Below are 25,023 nucleotides of genomic sequence, written 5' to 3'. Positions count from 1 at the left end.
CACTCCGGATTTGTGTAGAGGTGGCGCTGTGGGTTAAACCACAGAGTCTAGGGCTTGCTGATCAGAAGGTCGGCGGTTTGAATCCCTGCAACGGGGTGAGCTCCCATTGCTCGGTCCCAGCTCCTGCCCACCTAGCAGTTCGAAAGCACATCAAAGTGCAAGTAGATAAATAGGGACCGCTCCGGCGGGAAGGTAAACGGCGTTTCCATGCACTGCTGTGGTTCGACAGAAGCAGCTTTGTCATGCTGGCCACATGACCACATGCTCCCGCGGCCTATAGAGCAAGATGAGTGCCGCAACCCCAGAGTCGGACACCACTGGACCTGATGGTCAAGGGCCCCTTTACCTTTTTACTCCTCATACAGTGGTACCTCCGTTTACGAACTTAATACGTTCCGGAGGTCCGTTCTTAAGCCAAAACCGTTCACAACCCGAGGTGAGCTTTCGCTAATGGCGCCTGCCACACTGCCGGCACACGACTTCCGCTCACATCCCGGGGCAAAGTTCCCAACAAAGTTCCCTACTTCCAGGTTAGCGGCGCTCGTAATCCGCAGCGTTCGCAAGGAGGACAGTACGTAACACGAGGTTCCATTGTATATATTTAATCTGAAACTGAAACCACACTAAATTAAAGTTATAAGTTCTTTAAAAGAGTGTCTTGCATAGTTTTTAAAGGGGGGGTGGGGGAGAGAATGAAAGGGTCAAACGACCCAGGGCTGTCTTCCGGATGCCCTGCAAATGAGAACTACAGTCTAATTTCCCACACTTTCCACAAGTCTCTCGGTCTCTGCTTCTGTCATCTGATAACCGCAGCAATAACTGAAACCCGATCCCTCAGGGATATTGGGGGGGGGGAGGTTAGGCTGGTAATCTTCGCACAATCACAGGTACAGGATCCGTGGCAGTGCAGAGCAGTCTTTCCTGCAAGCACTCTAGAGAGTTTGCTCTCTTTGTGCCAGTGATTTAGCCACATGGCTCTGAAGCATGCAATAAGAGTAACTCCCCTTAATTCACTCTGAATGATGGTGGCTGCTGGGAAGAGCTCCTTTCCAGAATCGCTTAAGCGGCAGCTTTGCAAAAGTTGCTACAAGCTCCGAGGGAGGGAGCTCTGAGGCCCGCTGAGCCAGCAGGCGGAGATAGATGCAAGATGGAAACATTGAGAAAGCTTGCCCTCAATGTGAAGATAACTTATCTTCTTCTTTTTAAACAAAAGAAGAAGAATGAATCCAGGAAAGTCCCCTTCTGGGCGTTTTATTGGCACTTGGAGTTCAGTCCCCTGCAATTCCTACTACGAGGATTAAGATTTCCCCCTCAGATGGCACTTGTGTCACGGCCCCAAACCAGGGGCCAAACATTTAAAGCCCTATGACACCACTTCAAAAAGTCATAATTGGTTAAGGCCGCCATATACCAGAGGTACAGTTCCCATAGTGGTGTAAAATTCAACCCCTTTTCACAGTGAAGTATGAAAATTGTGATTCTGGGAGGGAACCGGGGTGTGTGGGTGTGTCCCTCCCCACAATTATTAGCACCTTCAACAAACTACAGCGCCCAGAATTCTTTGGAGGAAGGCACAACTGTTTAAAGTGGTGCCGCAGTGCTTTATGTTTGCAGTGTGAATGAGGCCCAGGAATCACAGAATCACAGACTTGTACAGCTGGAAGGGGCCACGAGGGTCATCCAGTCCAACCCCTGCAATGCAGGAAACTTTCATCCAACGTGGGGCTCGAACCCATGAACCTGGGGATTAAGAGTCTCTACCGACTGAGCTATCCAGCCTCATATGCAGTGTGCTACTCTAAAAGTCGCCCCAGGCTGGAGAATGATCTACCACCTGCTCCTTCCCACATGGATCTGTTGGCACCAGAGCCTGCATCTGAATCCCTAGGAGACACTTCAGCCAGCAGAGTCTGACTGAACCACAGACCCTTTGGGGGGGGGGAGGACTGAGCACTTGACCACATGATGGGCTTTAAAAGACACGTCAGAAAACACCTGATCCAAAGAGGCGAGTAGGAAAGTTGAATTTTGCCCACAGGTCCCCCAAGCCAGTGAACTAATCAGACAAGTCTTCAGCTCAGGAAAGTGCCCTCGAGAACAGTTCCCCACGTCATTTGCGGGGCATCTGCCTTTGTCTTATACTGTTCTTGACCGCCTTTCAAGGTGTCCACACCAGCCAAGAAAGCAAGGGCAGATCTGGGGGGGTGGGCAGGAAGGTGGGGGTGGGGCAGTATATGAGGAACAAGAAAACTTTTGTTCTTAACTTCACGAAGCGATTGAGGGACTAATAGCAAGATTGAACTTGGATGGAACCGACCATTCTTGAGCCAGGAGCAATTCCACAAACACCTCTTTCATTCTGAACATAACGAAGGCCTTGCTTGAAGCCAAGGCATCTCTCTCTGCCCCACCCCCCCCACCCCCACCCGCCATTCTGTAGTTCTCAAAATAACCTACTCTGGAGTGGTTTTGGGGGAGGCGCTGCAGCTAATGCAAAGCAAACAATTTAAGAACTGTAGACAGTTTGGGTAAGGTCTGGGGCTCAGAGAGCTGCTGCCAGTCAGTGCTGGCGGTGCTGAGCTAGAAAGACCAATGATGTATCTCAGTATTTCGTTCAACAATAATTCAAGGCATGTGAATTATTACAAATAACCTGGTGGAAAAAAAATCACATTTCTATTTCCTAAAATCCTAGAGGAAACAAGCGTTTACATACTATAATGTAACCACTTGGGTTGTCAATAAAGCAAAGGGCCATCAAGGAATTCCAATTAGTTCCGTTCAGCTTAATGCTTCCGTTCCAATAACCGAAACATTCACCAAGCACACTTACCCTGCCAATTTGCTTTACCTAAAATATTCTCTCCCCCCCCCCCCCGCTTCATAAATGGTGGGCATAAAAATATAAACAGTACGCCGAGCCGGAATTAAGGTTGCTGCACCCTGAAGTGTTGACTGTAAACAGAAGGGATAAGCAGGCAGCCTGTTTCAACCACCGGCTGAAGGGGTTTCCAGCTTTAAAAGATGGGATTTGTTGCAAATCATGAACGACCCAATTGAAGGTAAGGAATCGACCCAGTTTTGCTTTTGGTATTCTCATACCTTTTCCTGTTTCTTTACATTCTGTAAATCCTTTGCTTTTGTTTTGTTATATTTTGTAATGTTTTAAAGATTCGAAATAAAGATCTTTTAAACAAACAAACAAACCAAGGAATCAACCCAGTTTGCTTACCTGTTCCTGTTCCCGTTGGATCCCCTCCTTGGATCTGTGGAATCAAAAGATATGGAAGATTTAGGGTGGGAAGAGGTGGGGAGAAAGGATGCAGATGGAATAATTGGGTGCCAAGGAGGCAGAGGATCTGCTGATGGGCAGACCCCGAGTCAAGGAGTTAGATTACTAGTTGTGGATAGGGTGGTACTCCCTTGGAAGGATCAGGTGTGCAGTCTGGGGGTACCCAGTATTCAGCTCTGTCATTGGTTGGCCACCATGAGAACAGGATCCTGAGCTACCGGTAGGTGGGCCACCGGCCTGATCCAGCAGGTTCTTCTTATGTTCTAATGGAGCTGACTTTTAGAAGACATCTGAAGGCAGCCCTGTTTAGGGAAGTTTTTAATGTTTGATGCTTTATCGTGTTTTTAATACAGTGGTACCTCAGAAGTCGAATGTAATCTGTTCCGGAAGGACGTTTGACCTCCGAAGCGTCCGATTTCCAAGGCGTGGCTTCTGACTGGCTCTTGCCAATCAGAAGCCGCTTGTCTGCTGCATTGGATGTTTGGCTTCCAAAAAATGTTCGAAAACGAGAACGGGGTTTTGACGTTCGGGAGGCGAAATGTTCGGCAACGGAGACGATCGAAAACCAAGGTTTGACTGTATTCTGTTGGGGAGCCGCCCAGAGTGGCTGGGGAAGCCCAGCCAGATGGGCAAGGTATAATAAATTCTTCTTCTTCTTCTTCTTCTTCTTCTTCTTCTTCTTCTTCTTCTTCTTCTTCTTCTTCTTCTTCTTCTATCAAGGGAATGGGACCCTTGCTTCCTCTCTTGTCTTCGCTCTAGTTATCCCCACAACAATGTGTGGGTTGACGGACAATGTGGGTTGCGTGGAACTGATGAATATGCAGTGGCAATTTCATGTGTTAAAAGGTGATTTTTGCTACATCTATTTCCTCCAAGGAGCTCAAGGTGGCAGACATTGCTCTCCCCTTCTAAATTTCATCCTCGCAGAAACCTTGTGAGGTAGGTTAGGCTGAGAGACAGAGACAGGCCCGAGGTGAGCACAGCGAGTGGAGATTTGGAACCTGGTCTTTGGGGTCTTGGTCTGGCACTCTACGCACCAAGCCCCTTAGAGCAATGCAGTTCAGAGTTTGGCCTTTCATATCGCCCAGTGAACCCAAGTTTCAAATGTCACAAGCCATGGAGTCTGAATGAAAACTGAGTGATGACAACATTCTTCCTTTCTGAGTGCTTGGAAACGGCTGATGACAGCCTGACTTATTCAACGCAGGTTGCTAGGCAATCAGATGTCGCTCTCACTCCAGAAAAGCGATCTTATTCTCAAGGAATATTCTTTTTCTATTAACGTCAGCCTTCTTTTTTGTCTGGCAAATTCTAGTCCAGAAGGAGATTTGGGGGGGGGGGGAACACAACAACAACACACACACACAACCCCACAAAGAGTGAAAATTAATACCTCTTGACATAACTACAGTTCTCTGCTCTGGTCATAAAACACTTGAGATAAAAAGCTTTCTCCCCCCACTCTCAATACTCACCACAAAATTACGAATTGATCTGTGAAAAATAGTCCCGTCGTAGTAATTTTTCTTGCACAGTTTAATGAAGTTTTCACAGGTTTTAGGGGTCTGGGAAAAAAAAAGCATTAGGCAGTTGTAATTAAAGAATGTCTTTCACACAGTCAAAACAATGATTATGTGTTTCCATTCTTCTTTTTAACGCCCATTGTATCACACAACACAATGACGCATTACCTGGCTGGAATTGTTCCGGTCTATTTCCCACCAAACTAGCGCTAACAAGTCCCTTTTCTTTATTCCTTCCTGCCAGCTTTCTATTTTACCATTTCAATAGCAATTTCTTTTAGGACGAAGTTGTACTAAACCTAGGCGAACTGCAATTCAGATGAACTCGTGAACTGCACCTCATTTTTCCTCTCCTGGAACTTTAAGAACCGAAGAAAAGTCCTGCTGGGTCAGACCAAAGGCCCATCTAGTACAGTAATCTGTTCTCAAAGTAGTCTCTACGAGACGCCTTTGGGAATCCCCTAAGCAGGATGTTGAGTGCAATAGCACCCTACTTCCTCATCTTCCAAAGCAATTGAATTCAAAGGCATAGTACCTCTGATCTTGCTAAATTCAATAGGCCTGTAGGAAAAGAGACAATCTTTCAAATATTTGTATGGCGGTAGATTCGAGGCAGACAAAGTACCAGCACACAACTACAAGATGTAGTGATGGCTACCCACTTGGGTGGCTTTTTAAAAAATTACAGAAATTCATAGAGGATATCAATGGCTGCTAGTCTTTATGGCTCTTTTATTTCCTTCAGGATCAGAGTTGCCATGTCTCTGAATACAAGTCACTGGGGAACAACAGCAGAAGATGGGCAATTGGGTTTCCTTGAGGCATCCAACTGGCTATCAGTGGAAAATGCGTCTCTGGATCCGACAGGCCTCTGGTCTGATCCAGCGGGGGATTATTTGTACATTCTTATGAGCACAATTAACTGTCTAACTGGATGACTCTGTTTTTAAGTGGTGAATGATGGCATAGTTGAAAGATAAAGCAAGTATGTTCATTTTTGTCTGCGAATCAAAAAGAGAATAAGCAGCTTTTAGCAATAGTTGGTGCACAGCCTGTGATTTATTTATTTTTTAAAGGAACAACACAGTTGGGGCAATAAACACATTTTGCAATGACTCTCTGAAAAAGCACGGAGGGGAGGAATGAAATTAGCTCGAAGCCGAGGTGCCTGTGAGAATACAAAGTCCCACTTCAGCATTCTAGAAACCAATAAAAAAAACCTACCAGAGGTTGATAAGAGACAAATTGCTTCTTTACTTTGGAACTATTTTGTGGGCTGCAGCTTGGTAAATGAGGACAAGCACTTCCCTGCAATTTCCCCCCCTTCCTCCTGTAAAAAGCTATCAGTGTGTTCCCATGGCCACTGCGTGCATCGCGCAAGGCAGACAATGCTCCGGCAAGCGAGTGGTTCCTTAGCAACCTTATCAGAACGAAGCGCTGTTAGAAACCAGCCCAGGTTTCTTTCCCCTGTCAGAAAGAGAAGCCAATTTCATCCTTCCGGCAGGTAAAGACGTGACACCTTCATTCCTTAATTACGTAACAATCTTATGCTCTGAATCTTTCCTTAACTTTCATTCAAAGCAACAACAAAAACAACCCAGCTGTCACTATATAATTGGACCCCACTGAGATGGTCCATAAGGAAGGAGGCAGTTCGGAACCCCAGCCAGTAAACTGGTTGCTGCCTTTTCAACCAACTGAAGTTTTTGAAGTCACCTTCAAGGGCACCCCATAAAAAAGTGCATTGCAACAATCCAGTCTGGGAATTACCAGAGCATGGTCAAATCATCTTTGTCCAAGAGGGGTCATAACTGGTTGAATTCAGGAGCACCCCTAAGCTGTGAAACCTGCTCCTTTCAGTGCAACCCCACCCAGTGGCTCCTAGCGATGGTGTCTATGTCCTACCTACCTCCACTGAATGCCACTCGCTGGAAATCACAAGTGAGAAGAGTGCTGCTGCACTCAAGACCTGTCTACAGGCTTCCTGTAGGCCTCTGCTTGGCCACTGTGAGAACAGAACGCTGGACTAGATGGGCCTTTGGCCTGATCCTGCTGCATGGCTTTTCTTATGTTCTTGTATACCATCTTTCTAAACCTCTAACTACTGATATCCTAGCTATTTCTCACTTATACAGTCATGCTCAAGCAATGACATCTGAATCTTTAGGTATGAATCAAGACAAGCTCATGTACCTTACTGATGCGCCAACCAGGGATATCCCGTTCTTATATCAATGGCATTTATCTTCCGCATTTTATTAATAAAGTAATATCTTAGCTTCTAATACCAACAGATGCTGATATTAAGCCATGATCACCAGCCCACCTGTCAGTCCTTATTCCTACGACCTTTAATCAACCAACCAACCAATAAACTAATTAAAAGTACAGCCGTGCATGCAACATGATAAACAGCAACACTGCAATAAAATCAACAAAAGCATCAATCAATAAAGATTGGTTGGCAATAATGAAACCCGCACTTCAAAGGTCTTTTTGAAGGGGTGTGAAACAGGCAGGGATAATTCCTGTTAAACCTCTACTGGCAGGGACTTCCACATGGCAGGTCTGCCACGCTACAGAGGAAGGGTCTGGAACATGGAGTTTAGGTTCCATCTAGGTCTACTCTACTGCGTGTGTTACAATATTCAGTGTTCCCCTATGTTTGTTGCTTTAATTTTAAAAACTCAGTGCAAGAAAGAAGACTAGGGCAAAACACCTCCCTGATGTGCTGGTTTTTCGTTTGTGCAAAGGTTTCTTTTTTAAAAAAGTAAATGGGAGCGTTAAAAAAAAAGACCCCCCCAACTGCTGGTTGAAGTGGTACAGTCAATTCTTGCCACCTTGGTATTCTACTATCATTCTACTGCGCATGTACAGGCCAGGAGTGCTTCATCAGCTCTCAGGGGTCAAAAGAGAGTGCTATGCTCACACCTGTGTTATCATATCGCCGCCACCATCAACACTGTGATGGATTTTTACATCCGTTGGATTTCAAATTGCTTTAAGCTGCTTTGGGAGCCAATCTTAATGGAAAAGCATGCACAAATAAATTAAACAGGCAAGCCTTGCTTGCAGCCAGGAGGCTACAGCTCAAGCCAGACAAAATCCATGTATTCGCAGAGATGCCAAGTCTACTGATTTTAGCATTTTCACAAGCAGACTACTGACGTGCCTGCCTCTCTGCAGCCCTGCTGCTTTTTTATCGGTTGCCGGGGCTTTCAAAGGCAGAATGTGCCAGCAGTTCAGTCATTAGACCAAGAGCTTTGTTAGCGCTGTGCGCCTCGGGGGCACTCTCCCCACCCCCTCACTTTCTCCAAGGGGATATTTTCAATCAATTCTGCCCAGCCAGCTGTCAGATACTGTGAGATACTGAAAAACCTTTGGACGTCAAAGATGGGGGGGGGTGCTTCAGGACTTGGGGGGGGTTGCTTTCGGCGCTACCCAGTCACTGCTCTTCTTCTGTTAGTTACAAGCGGAATTGGAACTGACACTTGGCTGATGTGGCTCATATTCTGCCCAGTCAGGGTTTCCCAAACTTCTGAGTTCATTGACCCCTTGATGAGCTTATAAAAGTTACCATCAACCCCAATCTGAATTCTTAGGATGCTGTTGGACTCCAGCCCCCATCAGTCCCAGTCAGCATGGCCAGTGGAGCAGGAATATGCCAGTGTGGGCGGGGCCAGAAACAAAAGAGGGCAGAGCCATGGATGCAAATTTTGACTGGAGTTTCTACATATACAATAGTCTCACACAGCAGAGGCGTAGTAATGGGGGGTGGAGGTGGGGTGTGCCACCCTGGGCAGCCGGCTGGACGGGGCAGACCAATGCCAATGGCCGCTGCCATGGAGGAGAACCCCCAACACAAGTGAGACTCCCTCACTCTGTGGCTTGCTTGTGGGGTTTGCCGCCGCGGCACGGCGTATGACTCCTGTGCACGCATGCAGCATGCGCCACACATCATGACGTGCAACACATGCATCGTGACGCGCGACACATGTGCGTGACGGACACCCCACCCCCCCGGCGGGGTGCCTTTGCATTTGCCACCCCGGGCAGCCAGGCGGCTAGCTACGCCGCTGTCACACAGTGTTAGAAACTCAAGAAATATAAGCTAGGAGCCAAATGGCTCCTTAAACCAAGACTACAGCCACCAAAACTGTACTATCCAGTTGCCATTTGGGGGGCAAGGCAGCTCCAAAGTCTTATTTTTCAAAAGATTGTCCAGATAAAATACAGCTGATAGAATTCTACAGGATGTGGTATGAGCGTGTAAAAACAGTCAAGATCCAATGATCTCCAGATGGTTGCAAGTGGTCAAAAGCCAGGTGCATAATGTGCCTGGCAACTGACTCATTTTGAACACTGCTCGCACACCCCTCTCGATCCTCCATCTAGGCCAGGCATCCCCAAACTTCGGCCCTCCAGATGTTTGGACTACAATTCCCATCTTCCCCGACCACTGGTCCTGTTAGCTAAGGATCATGGGAGTTGTAGGCCAAAACATCTGGAGGGCCACAGTTTGGGGATGCCTGATCTAGGCAAGCAAAGGGTATGGTCAGAGTTGAAGGACCCATTCCAGCCAAGAAAATATACTCCAGAAGGACACAAAGTTGGGCCAGTAGGGAGTGTGTGGCCTGGGGAAAGCCCTGAGGCCCACACAGGGAGACTTGGAGGGCCACATTTGACCTTCAGGTCTGAGGTTTGCCACCCCTCCTTTGAGTGCTCATTGTAAAACAGAACATTTTTTTCACACCCATGAGCCGTGTCTGCTTCTCTCAACTGTCCTACTTTCTCCTCCCCTCGAGATGCTCCATTGCCCCCCAAAAGACATCCTTCAGCAACACCTAACACTTCTTGGCTCATGAATACTTCACAAGTACAGGCCAGGCTCTTCTGTGTAGGCAAAGGGCTGCTTAAAATCTGGCCAGATTTCAACACTATAAAGGCGCGATAACAAGGCCAATAAAAGCTCTCAAGAATGCCATCCTGGAGGACTCTCTGTACAATGACAGCAAGGGGATGGACTTGCTTCCTAGGAAATTTAGATCACCAGCAGCTCTGCCAAGGACAGAAGCAACAGTGGCCAGAGAACGAGTACAGCAATCCCTCAAGTTATGTGCATTTGACTCGCACAATTTAAGCATAACCCTTGAAACCATTGAATCCGTTCCGGAAGTTAGTTTGACTTCCAAAACGTTCGGAAACCAAGGCGTGGCTTACGATTGGCTGTAGGAAGCTCTTGCAGCCAATCGGAAGCTGCATCAGATGTTCAAGTTCTAAAATGTTAGAAAACCAGAACACAAACTTCCCGGGTTTGTGGTGTTCGGGAGCCAAAACGTTAGAGTCGCAAGGCGTGCGTCAATCAAGGTATAACTGTATCTGCATTGTGAAACCCAGCTAAATAAATCTTCTTCTTTGGCAATCACTCACAGCCGAGTAAGATTTTCTTCCATAAACACGGTTTTAACAATGAGTCCGTAAGTGACTGTGAAGGCCAATTCTGGATCCACACATCCTTCCACAGTGGGGACATTGGTTTCCAGGCAGGAGTTGATCACGGTGTGGATTTGCCAAGCGTTCCTTCCTCTTAGCATGTTTCTCCCTTGTGTCCTGAGATCGAGTGTCTTCAAAGCCTTCAAAGCCAGTCTTCAAAGGCTGTTCTCCAACTGGAGCGCTCGCAGGCCAGTGTTTCCCAGTTGTCAGTGTTTATACTACATTTTTTTAGATTTGCCTTGAGACAGTCTTTAAACCTCTTTTGTTGGCCACCAGCATTACGCTTTCCATTTTAAAGTTCGGAATAGAGTAGTTGCTTTGGAAGACGATCATCAGGCATCCACACAACATGACCAGTCCAACGAAGTTGATGTTGAAGAATCATTGCCCTAGGCTCTGTGGTTTAACCCACAGCGCCATCCACACTACACATTTAAAGCGGTATCAAAGCACTTTCAACATTCATGGCTTCCCCCAACGAATCCTGTGAAATATAGCTTGTTACGGGTGCTGAGAGTCATGAGGAGACTCCTCCCGCTGTCAACTCACAGAGTTACACTTCCCAGAGTGGTTTAAGAGGCAACCCCTCTTCTCAGGGAACTCTGGGAACTGTAGATCCGAGAGGGGAATGGCGGCCTTCCGACAACTCCCAGCACCCTTAACAAACGACACTATTTGAGGGGGAAGCCATGTCTTTTCAAAGCAGTATGATGCTGCCTTAAATGCATAGTGCAGATGGTGCCTTACTCAAAACATAGACTGTTCATTCTGGTGCTGTTCCAAATAACTAATACCCTAGTATCCTTTGGCTTTCATCCTCTGCTTTCAATGTGACTCAGCGAATAAAGAGGAAAAACAGGTCAGCATTAAAAACACTTGATGAAGGCTCCTGAGAACCACCCCAGCACAATGTGGTTCCAAAATGTTTGCATCACCCTGCCACATAGCTGACGACTCATCACGTGCTGAGTCGATACCACACAGGCCACCTGCCGCTTGCACCCATCTGGGAGAAAGGCGCATAGATGGGTGGCTGGCGAAAAAGCTGTCCCAAAGCCTCATTGTTGCTCCCACCCATTTCTCCCTGGGGAGGCCCTTCTAGAAACCCATGGAATATTACCACTCTCCCCACTGCTGTTTTACAGTGGTTCTACTGTATTATAATTCCACCGGCCTTTTAAATATTTCTTTAGGACTACTTAAATTATACTGAGTTTTTTCAGTGTAAATAATGGCAGGCAGATTTCCCCCATTAGGACCACTTCCATTCCCTTTTTAAAGTCTCCCTGGGTTCTCATTGCAGGTAAGGCAGCCAGTAAATGGTAAAAAATATATTCTAGAGCACACCCAGATGATTCAGCTTTAATTTATATTTGATTTTTATGCATAAACTAAAAAAAAAGCAGAAATTAACACCCCTGCAAGAAAACCTCTTTCTCTATGTGCGTGTGTGTTTATGTGAGACACAGACACACAGAGAGATATACACACACTGTATGTATATATGAATATACAAATGCTGTATACACAATTATAACTCCAATGGTACGTAATCATAATTCATGCATTCCAAATTTCCAAGCAAACCTCAGGAAGCTGTGAAAGAAGGCCTGCATTGGTAGCCTATATAATAAAATCCCACCATGTAGCCTGAAAAAGTTACCCATTAGCATGAATTGCCACTAGCATACGGTAATTTGGATAGCAAACCCTATAGATCAGAGGGGGGAACCTTTTCGCCTTTGCAGGCCAGATCTGCCTTGTGGGCTAAAATTTAACAGGTGGGTGGTGGAATGATGCCAGGTGATTGAGTGCTCTGAAGTCCTGGAGGACTTATAAAGATCCCAGAGCAATGTCTTAAAACTGCTGAGTATTTGTCTCTAATGCCCACCAGCTGATGGGCAGCAGAGTCTCAGCCTGCTTTCTCTTGCCAATTCACAGTTGGGAGTGCACTTTAAGGCTCTCAATTGTGCACGTCTCTCTACCCGCCCAACACAAGATGAGCCTCTGGCCTAATCCAGCAGGCTTTTCTCATGTTCTTATGACATCACATATGACGTAGGGCAGGTGGGTGAGGTTTGGGAGTAATGTCCTCATGGGCTAAATTTGTCTCACAGGCCAAAAGTTCTCCACCTATGCTGTAGATCAGTGTTTCCTAAACTTGGGTCTCCAGTGGCTTACAGACTACAATTCCCACCATCCCTGACTACGGGTCTTGCTACGGTAGCTATGGATGATGGGAGTTGTAGTCCAAAAAAACAAACAAACCAACCACAGATGGAGATCCAAGTTTGGGAAACACTGCTGCAAGTCTGACATCCTTCTCTGTTCATTCACAAATGCAAAACCTTGATAACGCAGCAATGGCATGGCCCATTTTATTATTAGTCATTTTTACCAGTCTGTGACTGTGTAATAGCATTTGTGACGGCATAATCAAACAGCCACGTACCATGTCGCAGTGCAATTCCAGGTTGAGATCCCCTTTGTTGGTGTGAAGCCGCACGTAGCCCTTCTTCTTCTTCAAGTACTGGTATCGCACCACGTCGTCATCAATAGCAGCTGCTCACCGAAGCAAAGGGTGAAATTATTAGCACTTGTTAAATGTGTCTCAGTCATCGGTGATGATAAAAAATGAGTAAGAGACAACCTGCTACAGGGAACATCTTCACCCTCCACCTTTCAAAGGTCACTTGAAATCCGTCCTGCTCCCCTGTGCTTCTGGAGGCCAAGCAATGTGACTTGAATTCAGAAGGGTCAGATAACCTTCCACGTGAAACGTCATTGTCGCCCACTAAAATTAAGGGAATTACGCCGCAGCTTGCCATGCATATTAAACGGCAGGCTTAACAGTGTTTTCAGAATAACTCGTTCTTTTATCATCTCCCCAATGACCTATGAAACTTTTCCCCCAAGCAGTAATAGATTTTTTTTTAAAAAAAAGTGTAGGTCATAGAATCATAGATTTGTGGAGCTGGAAAGGACCCCAAGGGTCACCCATCCCAACCCCTGCAATGCAGGAATCTCGACTAAAGCATCTGTGACAGATGGTCATCCAACCTCTGCTTAAAAACCTCCAAGGAAGCAGAGTCCACAGCCTCCCAAGCGGGACCATTCCACTGTCAAACAGCTCTTACTGTCAGAAAGTTCTTCCTGAAGTTTAGTCAGAATCTCCGTCCTAGGAACTTGAAACCATTGGTTCGAGTCCTACCCTCTAGAGCAGGTGAAAACAAGCTTGTTCTCTCTTCCACGTGACAGTCCTTGAGATATTTGAAGATAGCAATCATATCTCCCTCTCAGTCTCCTCTTTTCCAACCTAAACATACCCAGCTCCTTCAACCTTTCCTCATAAGGCTCAGTTTCTAGGTCATCTGAGGAACATTTAGAAGAGGAAGGGGCAGCCCTACAATGTACCTTCTGCCTGGTGATATTATTTTTAAACTGGAAACCGAACTTGGGATTTTCTACATGCAAAGCATGTGATTTGCTTTGGCACTAACGCTGCACCTTCATTTGCAGCTGCTTGTAGGGTTTTTCTACAAGAGGTGCGGATTGTGTAGAGGGATGCCTCTCCCCCCCCCCCCCGGCTACCTTGCCACAATGGGAAAGGGGTGTGAGAGAGAAGAGGACAAGCCCCCCACCCCTGCATGATGGTACCTGCTTCGTGCATTGTTTCAGGTGCCATGGCAGTGGACGTGAACGAAGCACTCACTCTGCCTGTGGAATAGTGAGCCTGTTAAAACAAAACAAAATTACGTAATTCAAGATGCTTCTGTCTGGCCTTCCTTTTCAAAACAAAGACAGCTAACCATCACATGTGCGGTGATACAAAATCTTCCCTCCTGGCCACACAGGATAATTTAAAAATTGCAAACGTTTAGCATGTACCAACAAACGTGTGAAACAATACGTAAAAATTACACCATGAGAATTAATGTCACTATTGGGAAGGAGCGTCATCTCATTGTTTAAATCCACACTGTGCCCCTCCAAACCCATTTCCGCTAAGTTGGGCAAAAGGAGCAGGATGCTGCAGTGTCAGATGGTTGATGCAAATCTACTACAGGCAGCAACCGATTTGCAGAGGGGTTACCTTCTGGGCCCCCTTTTTGTGATGTTCTCGGGTCACTTCCAGGTTTGGCGTGATGCTTGTCTGCGCACATATCGGACACGCTTAAAATGGTTGCTGCCTGTACCTGCATCTTTGGGTTATTATATACAGCGTTGCTCATGCAGCACACTTCAGGTTGTGCGACAAAACTCCCCACTCCTTTCCCCTGCACACCCTCAAAATCTGTTCCAGAAGGCTGGGAGACCGTCCAGAGCAGACTTTTTTGGGGGGTGCAGGGGAGAGGAGAGGAAGGTGACACCCCATTAGACACAACCCAATGTGTGTGATCCTACAAGATGTACTGCTGACTGGCATTCTTTCTTTTCAGGCCGCAATAATATATTCAGCAACACCCTGGTGCACCATCAAGCCACGGAATCTGCATTCCAGACCGGCAGAAAAACCAGGACCCCATCGCTATGAAGCAATGACATACGGCAATCCTGCGCCACAACATTTCCCACCGTAAACCAGAAACCTTTTGATCCTCCAGATGTCTTTTGAGCTGCAGTTGTATAACTGGGCTGAAATTCTAATTATTTTTACAGGCAATTCTCATGATTGTCTAACGCAACCCTTTGGATCACTCTTGCGCATGGGAGGAATAGTGATGTTAAATTCTCGAGAATAATATTTTGGAGAATATATTCTCAAGAATATTCGTGATTAATGAGATGTGTACATTTAAAGCAGCTGTGCAGACGACAGAGAATTTACAGTTTGTGGAGACTATTCTCCGGAGAATTTTCTAGCACAGAATATTCTCCGGAGAATATTCACACCTCACATCACTAGGGAGGAAGGAGGAAGGTTAAGATGTGAGGAGTAACAAGTAACCGAAGGGGTTAACTGTGTACTGTGTACCACCTGACCACTGAGGAAGATATCATATTACAGAATGTGCCAGAAGTGTTTCTGTGTGTATCAGTTGGTTTCGTTTTTGCCTGGGAGACGGTCGCAAGATGTCTGCGATCTCACCAGGTTGTTAGTTTATTTTCTCTTTAAAATAAACTCCAGTAGTTATTAGAACACCTTGGACTCTGTGTGTTCTTAAGAGGCTTTTTATCCAACGGCTATACAAGTTTCCGCTGTGTGTGAGAAGAAGAAGAACTCTGCTGTGTGTTTTACTGCCAGCCCGGGTCTACGGAGCAGAGGCGCTAGAGAAAGCGTGCCGGGCGATAATCAGTGGCTCCTAATTGAGTCATAAACAACTCAAAGGAGTCCTATACCCGTCACATAAGAAACCTCAGGATATATCCCTTAATTTATGGGTTTTCGATGGTTGCCAAGTGTTAGAAATGAAGGTTGGGTCAGTGCTCATTTATTTAAAACAGGGATGGGAAGTCTGGGCCCACAAGGTGCTGTTGGATCTCAGCTCCCATCAGAGAGAGCACAGCCCTAAAGAGTGCAGCCACAGACTCCCCACCTCTGCCTTAAAACATACGCATCAGAGCATAAGGCTACATCTGCACTGCATCATACAACTCTAAGCAGTCATAGCAAAGAATCTTGGGAACTGTAGTTTGTCAAGGGTGCTGTTAAGAGGCCTCTATTCCCTGCCTATAACTACAGTTAGAGTAGTTTGACAATCACTCTTCCCAGGGAACTCTGGGAACTGTAGTTCCCAGAGGGGGACAGGAGCCTCCCAACAACTCTCAGCGTCCTCAGGGCTGGAGGAGCAGGGCTGGAGGACGCAGGGAAGGGAGGGGAAGCCACAGCTTCTGACAAGAGCCTGGTGTCTTGCATAATGTACAGTTTGTTGGCACAACTACCAACACAGAGGCCAAGGTCCCAGCCAATCAACAGCTACTATTGGGGAGAAGTGAATCTGCGGCTGGTTAGCCGGGCTGCTTCCCTGCTGCTGATGCATCCAGCCTCTCTCTTTTATACTGAAGATGCCTCCTGCCTTCCCGCTAGCCATTCAGAAGTGGCCCTTTACAAATCAGCAAACGCAACTCACCGCATTCAGCTTATCGACTTTCTTCTTCTCTGGACCCCTCATTGTTGCCGCCAAAACTTCATCCCCTTTGAATTCTTTGTAAAGTTCCGACAGCGTCTCCCGGGTCTCGACATTTGCATTTTTCAGGTAGTAGGACGGGTCTGACCTTGCTTTTTCATCATCTGCAAAACAACATCAACAGGGAAGGGGCTTCTTGGCATTCGCGTTTTTTGCTGGTGTTTCATATCTGACAATCTCTGGCACCCACAGCAGGTGCCTTAAGGCCAGGGTAACGGAATGGCCTCCCTTAGTGAGGTGGCTCTGTCTGCCTCATTAAATTGCTCCCAAAAGTTAATAAGGAAGCAATAAAGCCCACCTCACAAGGGATGCCATTTCGTTACCCTGGCCTTAGACACCTGAGGTATGTGTTTTCAGGATCCACCCTACTGACAGTAATTGGTTCCAACTATTTTCAAAACTGAATTTTAAATTGTTGTCACCTTCTCTGGAACCTGATGATTGTATGGCCCGAGAGGGTTGATCTTGGGAAAGTGGGGTGGTTTTTTTTAGGCACTTGGGTGTGAAGAGTCTTGTGGCTTTGTACACCAGTACAGTGGTACCTCAGTACTCGAATGGCTTGGCTCCCAAACAAGTCGGCTCCCAAACGCTGCAAACCCGGAAGTAGGTGCTCTGGTTTGTGGATGTTTTTCGGAAGCCAAACATCCAACGCGGCTTCCGATTGACTTTAGGAAGCTCCTGCAGCCAATCAGAAGCCGCGCCTTGGTATTTGATCGGTTTCGAGAGTCAAACAGACTCCAGGAACGGATTAAGTTCGAGAACCAAGGTACCACTGTACTAACAGCTGGAACTGGGCCTGTTAGCTCACTGGCCGCCAGCACTGCCCTTTCAGGACAAGTGACAAGTAGCTCCATTGGGTGTCCCACCCCCATTTTGATGTGACAATGGCTCAGTCTGTTTTCCATTGGCTGTTCTGCTTTGCTTCTTTCGTGGCCTCCAGGCCTCCTGATAACCGTTCTTACCTGGATCGGTCACTTTCAAGTTGTTCTTCACGTGGAAAAAGCCGGAGACGTTAAATTTGTCCAAATTGGTTGGATCCTAAAAACAAAAGGGAAACACAATGCAAAAATATGTGAAGGCCAAGCCATCTTGAAATGTCAAGCCAGGAAGCTGACAATCCAACCATATTTATCCCATTGCGGGGGGAGGGTGTAGCATTTTCTCCAGTGACAGCTTTAAATTAAACTCTTCATGCCAGGGTGCTCTATTTGAGTGCGATGAAACTTGAAGCCAAGGGGGGAGGGGTCCTCCAAAATGACTTGATGATTTTCTAGAGGCATATACAGTAGCTTTACAGGGTAGTAAGGAGGGCAGAGTGTGGCCTCAAGTCAAAAAGCAACACTGGGAGAACTGTCTAATATGTCAATATGAATGCAAATGGGGAAAGTCAAGATGAATGCAGCATTGTGACTTTAGATAAGAAATCATCCAATATTCCATCACCACTAACTCACCAGAGAGCGCCAACTGCTCTGCCTCTCATTAAATAACATAATTATGTCTTTCATTCATCCCTGAAATTGTTTGCTTTCACTGGTGAATAAATCTTTAGTTTTACGGCTGGCAGTAAAACCAAAAGACATTTTCGAAGTCAAGCAGCGCGGGCCGGCACCCAACCGACAGCCCACTGGCTTCCTTTCTTTCCCCTTTCCGCACGCTTGTAAATTATTTCCCTTTGTTTTCCCCTTTAAGAGCTGGACGGTAGCTGAAGAAAATGGATTTTCATTGCACAGAACACAGATGGGCATAGAAGCTGCATGCAAAAGATTATTCTGCAGCTTGCACTTTTCCAAATCACGTTTTATTACTTCCACAGTTTTTGATAAGAGATGTAGAAGATCAGGAATGCTGGACCTCAGCCCCAGGGCCCGTATGTGGCCCCCCATGACTCTTTATGTGGCCTTTGAAACTCTCCCTAGGCCACAACCCCTCCCCAGCCACACTCTTCACAGGCCTTGCTTCACACCCTCTTTGAGTGCTTTTGCCTTGATGGAATGTGCCTCAAACTCAGATTTTGCATATAGCTTGCCTAGGCAGTTAGTTAGCTAGCTAGCTAGCTAACTAACTAACTAACTAACTAACTGTTATTGATCAATTAATTTATATACCACTTTCCCCCCAAATCTGCTTCCAAGCAGTTTAGAACTATTAACATCAGTACACAATTAAAATAGGTAAAGGTAAAGGGACCCCTGACCATTAGGTCCAGTTGTGACCGACTCTGGGGTTGCGCGCTCATCTTGCATTATTGGCCGAGGGAGCCGGCGTACAGCTTCCAGGTCATGTGGCCAGCATGACTAAGCCGCTTCTGGTGAACCAGAGCAGCACACGGAAACGCTGTTTACTTTCCTGCTTGGAGCGGTACCTATTTATCTACTTGTACTTTGATGTGCTTTTGAATTGCTAGGTTGGCAGGAGCAGGGACCAAGCAACGGGAGCTCACCCCGTCAGGGGATTCGAACCGCCGACCTTCCAATCAGCAAGTCCAAACCACAGAGCCACCCACATCCCACATAATTAAAATACCTAATAACAAATCCATTAGGGCAATCAAACATCCTTAGCAGGTTGGCATCCATCTGTCTCAAAAAACAATGGTATTGTGCCTCGGGGGTGAAGTCAAACTGCTGTGTTGGCAGCAGCGGCAGTGTGTATGGAGGTCCTGGGCTGTCCAGAGGACAAGCCTTGCTGATGTGGACCAAAGGAAAGGAGAGCAATATGCTTGGCTGCAGGTGTTGCCGGAAGGAGGCATACAATGAGATGCCATCCAAACATCTAAGGCCCCCCCACTCTGGATTTGTGTAGGGTTTACTCCTTAGCCTTTTCTTCTCTTGAAGATATCCAGCAAGACAGCGGAGGTGTAGGATCAGAGCTTTCCATTTCCTAGATGGGGTACTTTCCCAGGTGGAGGAGCCCCTTTGTCTCTCACTTCACTCTACCGCACATGCAGAAACTGCCTGCTGGACGGTTGGACCCACTATTGGTCCTGTTTGCTCAATCTGTCAGAGCCTGCCTTCCCATGCAGGGGAAGTCCCTAACTCACTGAGGATTTGAGACCCATCGACCACCCTCACCTGGTTTAGCTGGCCAGTCAAAATCATTCCTTGAGTGTAGCAGCTGACAGCTTCTAGGAGCTACAGGTGAGAGTTGAGTGCAGGTGGGGACCAAAGGTGGACAAACTACCCCCAAAAGATCATGATGTACCCCCCTCCCCTAACACCCCATACACCCCTTAATTAAACATCCTTAATTAATTAAAACAGTGATAATAGTATCTTACCTGTAGCGTGATAATATCTTGCCTAGTAAAGGGCTCATCACTTAAGAGATCTTTGTAGGTTTTTGTTTTTATGTTTAGCTGTTCAACTGCCTGAAAAAAGTCAGATGTAGAAAAAGACATGTGAAGTCAGAAAAGACGTCCCCAAAGTTCAAAGCAATATTTTACCTTTTACAATCCTATAAGGCAGGCATCCCCAAACTGTGGCCCTCCAGATGTTTTGGCCTACAACTCCCATGATCCCTGGCTAACAGGACCAGTGGTCGGGGAAGATGGGAATTGTAGTCCAAAACATCTGGAGGGCTGAAGTTTGGGGATGCCTGCTATAAGGCAAGAGCAGGGAACCTGCGGCCCTGCAGTTGTTGTTGGACTCCAACTCCCATCAGCTTCAGCCAGCAAGGCCGTTCAATGCACAGGGATTGTAGGAGCTCTAGCCTAGCTGTAAGAGCAGTTCTGCTGGATCAGGCCCATGGCCCGCCTAGTCCAGCATCCTGTTCTCACAGTGGCCAACCAGATGTCTCTGGGAAGCCAACAAGCAGGACCTGAGCGCAGAAGCACTCTCCCATCCTCTGTTTTCTATCAACTGGGATTCAGAAGCACTACTGCCTCCTCCCAAGGAGAAGGAAAGTGTTTCTTCTGGTTCTTTTGGGTGCAGGGAGGAAATGAAAACACTAACTTCTAAAGTGCTGTGTTTTAGAGTTCAGTTAATCCATGCACTAAGAATACTGTAACCACAAGCATTAAGAACGCTGTAGGCGCAGACCCAACTGCCAAGTTTTAACAATATTTTTGTAGGACTCAAAAACTCATGAACCTTAAGAGGATTACAGCGGAACCTTGGTTTTTGAACGTAATCTGTTCCGGAAGACCATTCAACTGCCGAAATGTTCAAAACCTGAAAACTCAATACGGAAATCTCAATACAATAGGGAAACTCAAATTGGAAGCCATGTAACACGTTCGGCTTCCGGAAATTGTTCAAAAACTGGAGCAGGCCCTCTGGGTTTTCGGCATTCGAAAGCCGAAATGTTCGACTACGGAGGCGTTTGACAACCGAGGTTCCACTGTACAACTCAAATAAATTCCTAGCCGCACGTTAGCCACATGAAGGGAAGGGCCAACACATAGGTGGGGAGCAGTGCTACAAAAGTTTTCCTTGCCTCTGTCATTGCATGTGACACCAGTTCTGCCCCATCTTCCATGCAACGAGCTGCATGCTGCAAAGAGGCGCCCAAGAAGCACTCAGCACGACAGACAGATCCCGTGCGGAGCCTGTATGCCCTGGGCTACTCAAGGGTAGGTGCCCTTTTGCAGATGAAGGGCTACCACATGAAAGATGGAGTGTGCTCGTTTTCTGCCACGCCAGAGGTTAGCACCCGAACCCATGGATTCAAATTAAAAGAAAGGCAATTCTGATGAAACATAACTTTCTGGCAGTAAGAGCTGTTCTACAGTGGAGTGGACTACTCTGGAATGTGTTGAGACTCTCCTTCATTGGAGGTTTCCAAACAGAGGTTGGGTGGCCATCTGTCAGGGATTCCTCAGCACTGCAAGGGGTTGGACTAGATGACCGTGTGTCGAGTGTGAGGCCAGCAGTGTATGTTGATCATACCTGGTTGCACTTTCCTTTCCTATTTCTTCCAATTTTGTAAACAGGTCTCGTTCTATACTGCTATTTTTAATTGTTACTTGCCTTTTCCTTTCAGTGAGCTTATTTGGGTTAGGCCTTGGTTCTAAACCATGTTTTGGACGTCTTTGGCCACATCTGCTACCATGTAATCTGGCTTCTTTCGTCTGAGGCGCCAGAAGCAGAGCATGGTACTTTAGATTTTCTCTTGGGGACACCCAGAGCACAGCTTGAGATCTCCTGGCTCATGCTGGGTGGACAACTGCCCTGCCCAATAGGGATGGTTTTACACCCTGGGTGTTGGCACCATCTGAACCCCCGAGAACCAAGGACTTGGATTTTGGGTGAGGTTTTCTTGTCAGATGAATCAAGATTGAGAGGTTCTTTGGACTGCAAAGCGCATTTAGGATCGGGTGATATCAAGGAGAGGTGCTCTGACATTAAGGATCAGCATGACGAAGGAGCAGCACACCATTCCGAGTCGTGGCTGGAATATTGCTAGGTGATGCCGCTGGGTATTTTTTTAAGCCTGGGCATTCTTTGCCTCCATTGTGCTCTGGAATGTGCACTGTTCCGTTTTCAGAATCAACACAAAGCATTTAAACAAAAGGGGTCAGGAGGTGACTGCGTAGCAAGAATTTGCGTCAAAGGAGCAGAAATATCAGCACCCAAAAGCTCCCGACAGGAAAAAGGGCAGCTGCAAGCAGAAGTGCAAGTGCTTGTCATTTATAGCTTATCGTGGTTTTGAATAAGTAACAGGTACATATGCAAGCACGGCAGAACCGAAGCACGATTCAAAAATTATAACCAAGCAGAAAGGATTTAAGGGTAATATTCAATTAACATTTATCGTTCAAAAGTGGCTCGTTTGTTTTTAAGTAGCCCTTTGTCTCCCTCCCAGTGTACTTCAGCAAGCTGCTGCTCCCCAACTTCCCCACCCCTCTGTAACCCCTAGACTCATATCCCAGGGCCTTTTTGGGGTCCTTCCCCCCCCCATGAGATGCTTCTGGGGCAGCAGAACTGTTGGCTGCTGGGAATACCCCTTTTATGTGGAGCTAGCTGTAGAGCAGGTGTGAGGAACCTTTCCCCCCCCCCAGATGCTGCTGAACTACAACTCCCATCATCCCTGGCCTTTGACCACGCTTGCTGGGGTTGATGGGAGTTGTAGCTCAGCAACATCTAGAGGGCCTGCTGCTCTACAGCTGGCTCTGTGTAAAAGCATGTGAGATGCAACCTGCTTCAGCAGGCTCCACAGAGAGGGAGGGACGGAGAGAAGGTTGTATATTGCCTTGCAATATTTTATAAGAAAGCATGATTAAATATGCAAACAAACCAAGGATCAAGACACCAATATTTTCTAACAGGGTAACTTCATAACCTGGTTCAGTAGAGAACTCACCTCATAAGCAAACACGTTTCCAGTTGTCTTGATAGCCACTATGTGAGAATTATTGGTGAACACAGTGAAGAGAACTGGGCAGTGGTATTTACCTGATTTGGAGAAGGGTTCAGAAACAAGCACCAATTATTACATGCATTGTGCAATGTGCAGCAGCAGATGCTACAAGCAACTTTCTGAAGAATATACAGAATTATATATGTGTGTTTGTAGCTAGATACAGATATTGTCGGGGGCTGGACTGAGGAGGAATGGTGGGGACTGTCCCTCCTGAACCTTCCCTAGAACAGAAGGATAGATTTACAACAGTGGTTTGCAGAAAGTCATAGTTCAGAAGCTGCAGAGGGGAGAAGCTGTGAAATATTGGGAGAGGAACAGCAGGAAGAAGCAACACCAGCGGAGAGATAGATTCAGTGCTGAAAGATTCAGTGTCTTTGGAAAGCATTCCTGGTCACCCACCACCCCACCCACCCAAGGACCAGGCAGGCCTTGAGAGCAGTAGAACAGAAAGCTCAGAGCAGAAAGCTCAAATCAGCCAACACAGGGATGACGTAGAATAGTAGAGACAGAGAGGGGTGGGACTTTACTCAGAGCAATGCCATTATCTAAGAGAGACTGCATTTCTTTGTCTCTCTCTGTGAATACTGAATAAAGTACTTGGTAAGAACTCTTCGTGTTTATCTGCTTCTTGGCTGCCACCGTGGGAGAGATCAGATTCCCTGAATCCTGACAGTTATATAGCGATAGATATAAAAGAACACCCTCCAGCAAAAGTGGCTGATGGCTAAGAAATCCAACGGTTGCTCCTCCATGCCTTTCTTCCTCAGAACAACCCTGTGAGGCTGAGAGTTACTGGCTTGATGGGTAAGTGGAGATCTGAACTCAGGTCTCTCTGGTTCTAGTCTGGGACTCTAACCACTACACTGCACTGGCTCATCACACAGCATTCCAAAAATTTATGGCCTTTTCAAGTGCAACAGCTGCAACCTAATGGTACACCACAAAGCAGAAATACATTCACATATCAATCCATGTTCTTCTGCATTTCTCGGAGTGGCCTAACAATCAATCCCTATCCCCAGGGAATTCTGGGAACTGCAGCTCTTCTGTGGGGGGGGGGGGAATAGGAGGCTCTCCTAACAACTCTCAGCACATTGGACAAACTACACATCCCAGGATTCTTTGCCGGAAGTCATGACTGTTTAAAGTGCATATGCGAGAGAGGGGGGAGGGAGGGAGGCATAGCTGTCAAGTTTTCTCTTTTCTCACGAGGAAGCCTATTCAGCATAAGGGAATTTCCCTTAAAAAAGGAAGAACTTGACAGCTATGGAGGGAGGGAGGAGGGAGGGAGGGAGAGGGAGAGAGAAAGAGAGAGTGTGTGTGTGTCAGTCAACTTCAGATTGCATAACCCATCTGGGCAATGGTCTGTGTCACTCTGCATTCTGTGCAGCATCTATTCACATTTCCAACTCCTTTAAATAGAAGGGGGATGGGAAAGCTTTCAAAAGACTAAAGAGTGCCGACTCACCATTGCTGTTTTTAGCAAAGTTCAGTTTGATGAGAGATTTGGCCTCCAGCTTCTGCAGGGGGTAAACAAACATAGCGGTTAATCATCGTCCCTGGCACTGACCCCAAAGAGCAACTAAGAAAGTAACCATGGCACTAAGTGACTCAGAGCACAGCGCAGATGCTCTCGCCACCACACAGATACAGAGAGAAAACCATCCGCCCAAGATGTGCTGCTGAATTGAATGGGCATCCTGGACATGGACACCATCCACACAATTACATGATTTATTTTTATTTTTAAGTTTCTTTAAACTAAACCAGAAACAGCCCACTCCAAATCCACATCAGGCCTCTGTAAGGGATTTTTTTTTATTTTCTGCACCCAGCATAGCTGCGATGCACCTTTTACTTGGGTTCAAGACTAAAGTTGCAGTTGGCACCAAAAACACCCCCTGCCACCAATGAAAATAGCAAATGGGGGCAATGTTCAAAATTCAAAACACGCCAGGCACATTTTGCTACTAGCGCTGGGTCCAACTGCAACCACATGGAGATTTCTGGGCGCCAGGTTGGCAGCCGCAGTTTAAAAACCTCTGCCTTAGTCCATAGGTAAAGGTTAAGGGATCCCTGACCATTAGGTCCAGTCGTGACCGACTCTGGGGTTGCGGTGCTCATCTCGCATTATTGGCTGAGGAAGCCGGCGTACAGCTTCCAGGTAATGTGGCCAGCATGACAAAGCCGCTTCTGGTGAACCAGAGCAGCGCACGGAAACGCC

At 46.7% G+C, this 25,023-nt stretch overlaps 1 protein-coding gene and 1 long non-coding RNA gene across 2 annotated transcripts in view; one reads left to right on the top strand and one right to left on the bottom strand.

Moving 5' to 3' along the window:
• The window catches only part of PPIL2 (peptidylprolyl isomerase like 2), a 63,844-nt gene that overhangs the window by 20,900 nt on the left and 17,921 nt on the right, over positions 1–25,023 (bottom strand). The window contains exons 6-14 of the mRNA XM_035097876.3: positions 24,268–24,319; positions 22,740–22,831; positions 19,717–19,806; positions 17,399–17,474; positions 16,380–16,540; positions 13,966–14,041; positions 12,761–12,870; positions 4,768–4,857; positions 3,233–3,266 (exon numbers count right to left, since the gene is read on the bottom strand). Coding sequence (XP_034953767.1) covers positions 3,233–3,266; positions 4,768–4,857; positions 12,761–12,870; positions 13,966–14,041; positions 16,380–16,540; positions 17,399–17,474; positions 19,717–19,806; positions 22,740–22,831; positions 24,268–24,319 — 781 coding nt within the window. The remainder of the gene's footprint in view (positions 1–3,232; positions 3,267–4,767; positions 4,858–12,760; positions 12,871–13,965; positions 14,042–16,379; positions 16,541–17,398; positions 17,475–19,716; positions 19,807–22,739; positions 22,832–24,267; positions 24,320–25,023) is intronic.
• LOC132591348 (uncharacterized) lies at positions 2,936–15,448 on the top strand. The gene is made up of 3 exons (XR_009556920.2): positions 2,936–3,062; positions 3,646–3,862; positions 14,748–15,448. It is a non-coding gene; the product is annotated as an uncharacterized LOC132591348 (long non-coding RNA).

The sequence above is a fragment of the Zootoca vivipara genome, chromosome 16 (genome assembly GCF_965207765.1).
Source record: "Zootoca vivipara chromosome 16, rZooViv2.hap1.1, whole genome shotgun sequence".
Taxonomy (NCBI): domain Eukaryota; kingdom Metazoa; phylum Chordata; class Lepidosauria; order Squamata; family Lacertidae; genus Zootoca; species Zootoca vivipara.
This window is presented reverse-complemented; position numbering and strand designations above follow the sequence as displayed.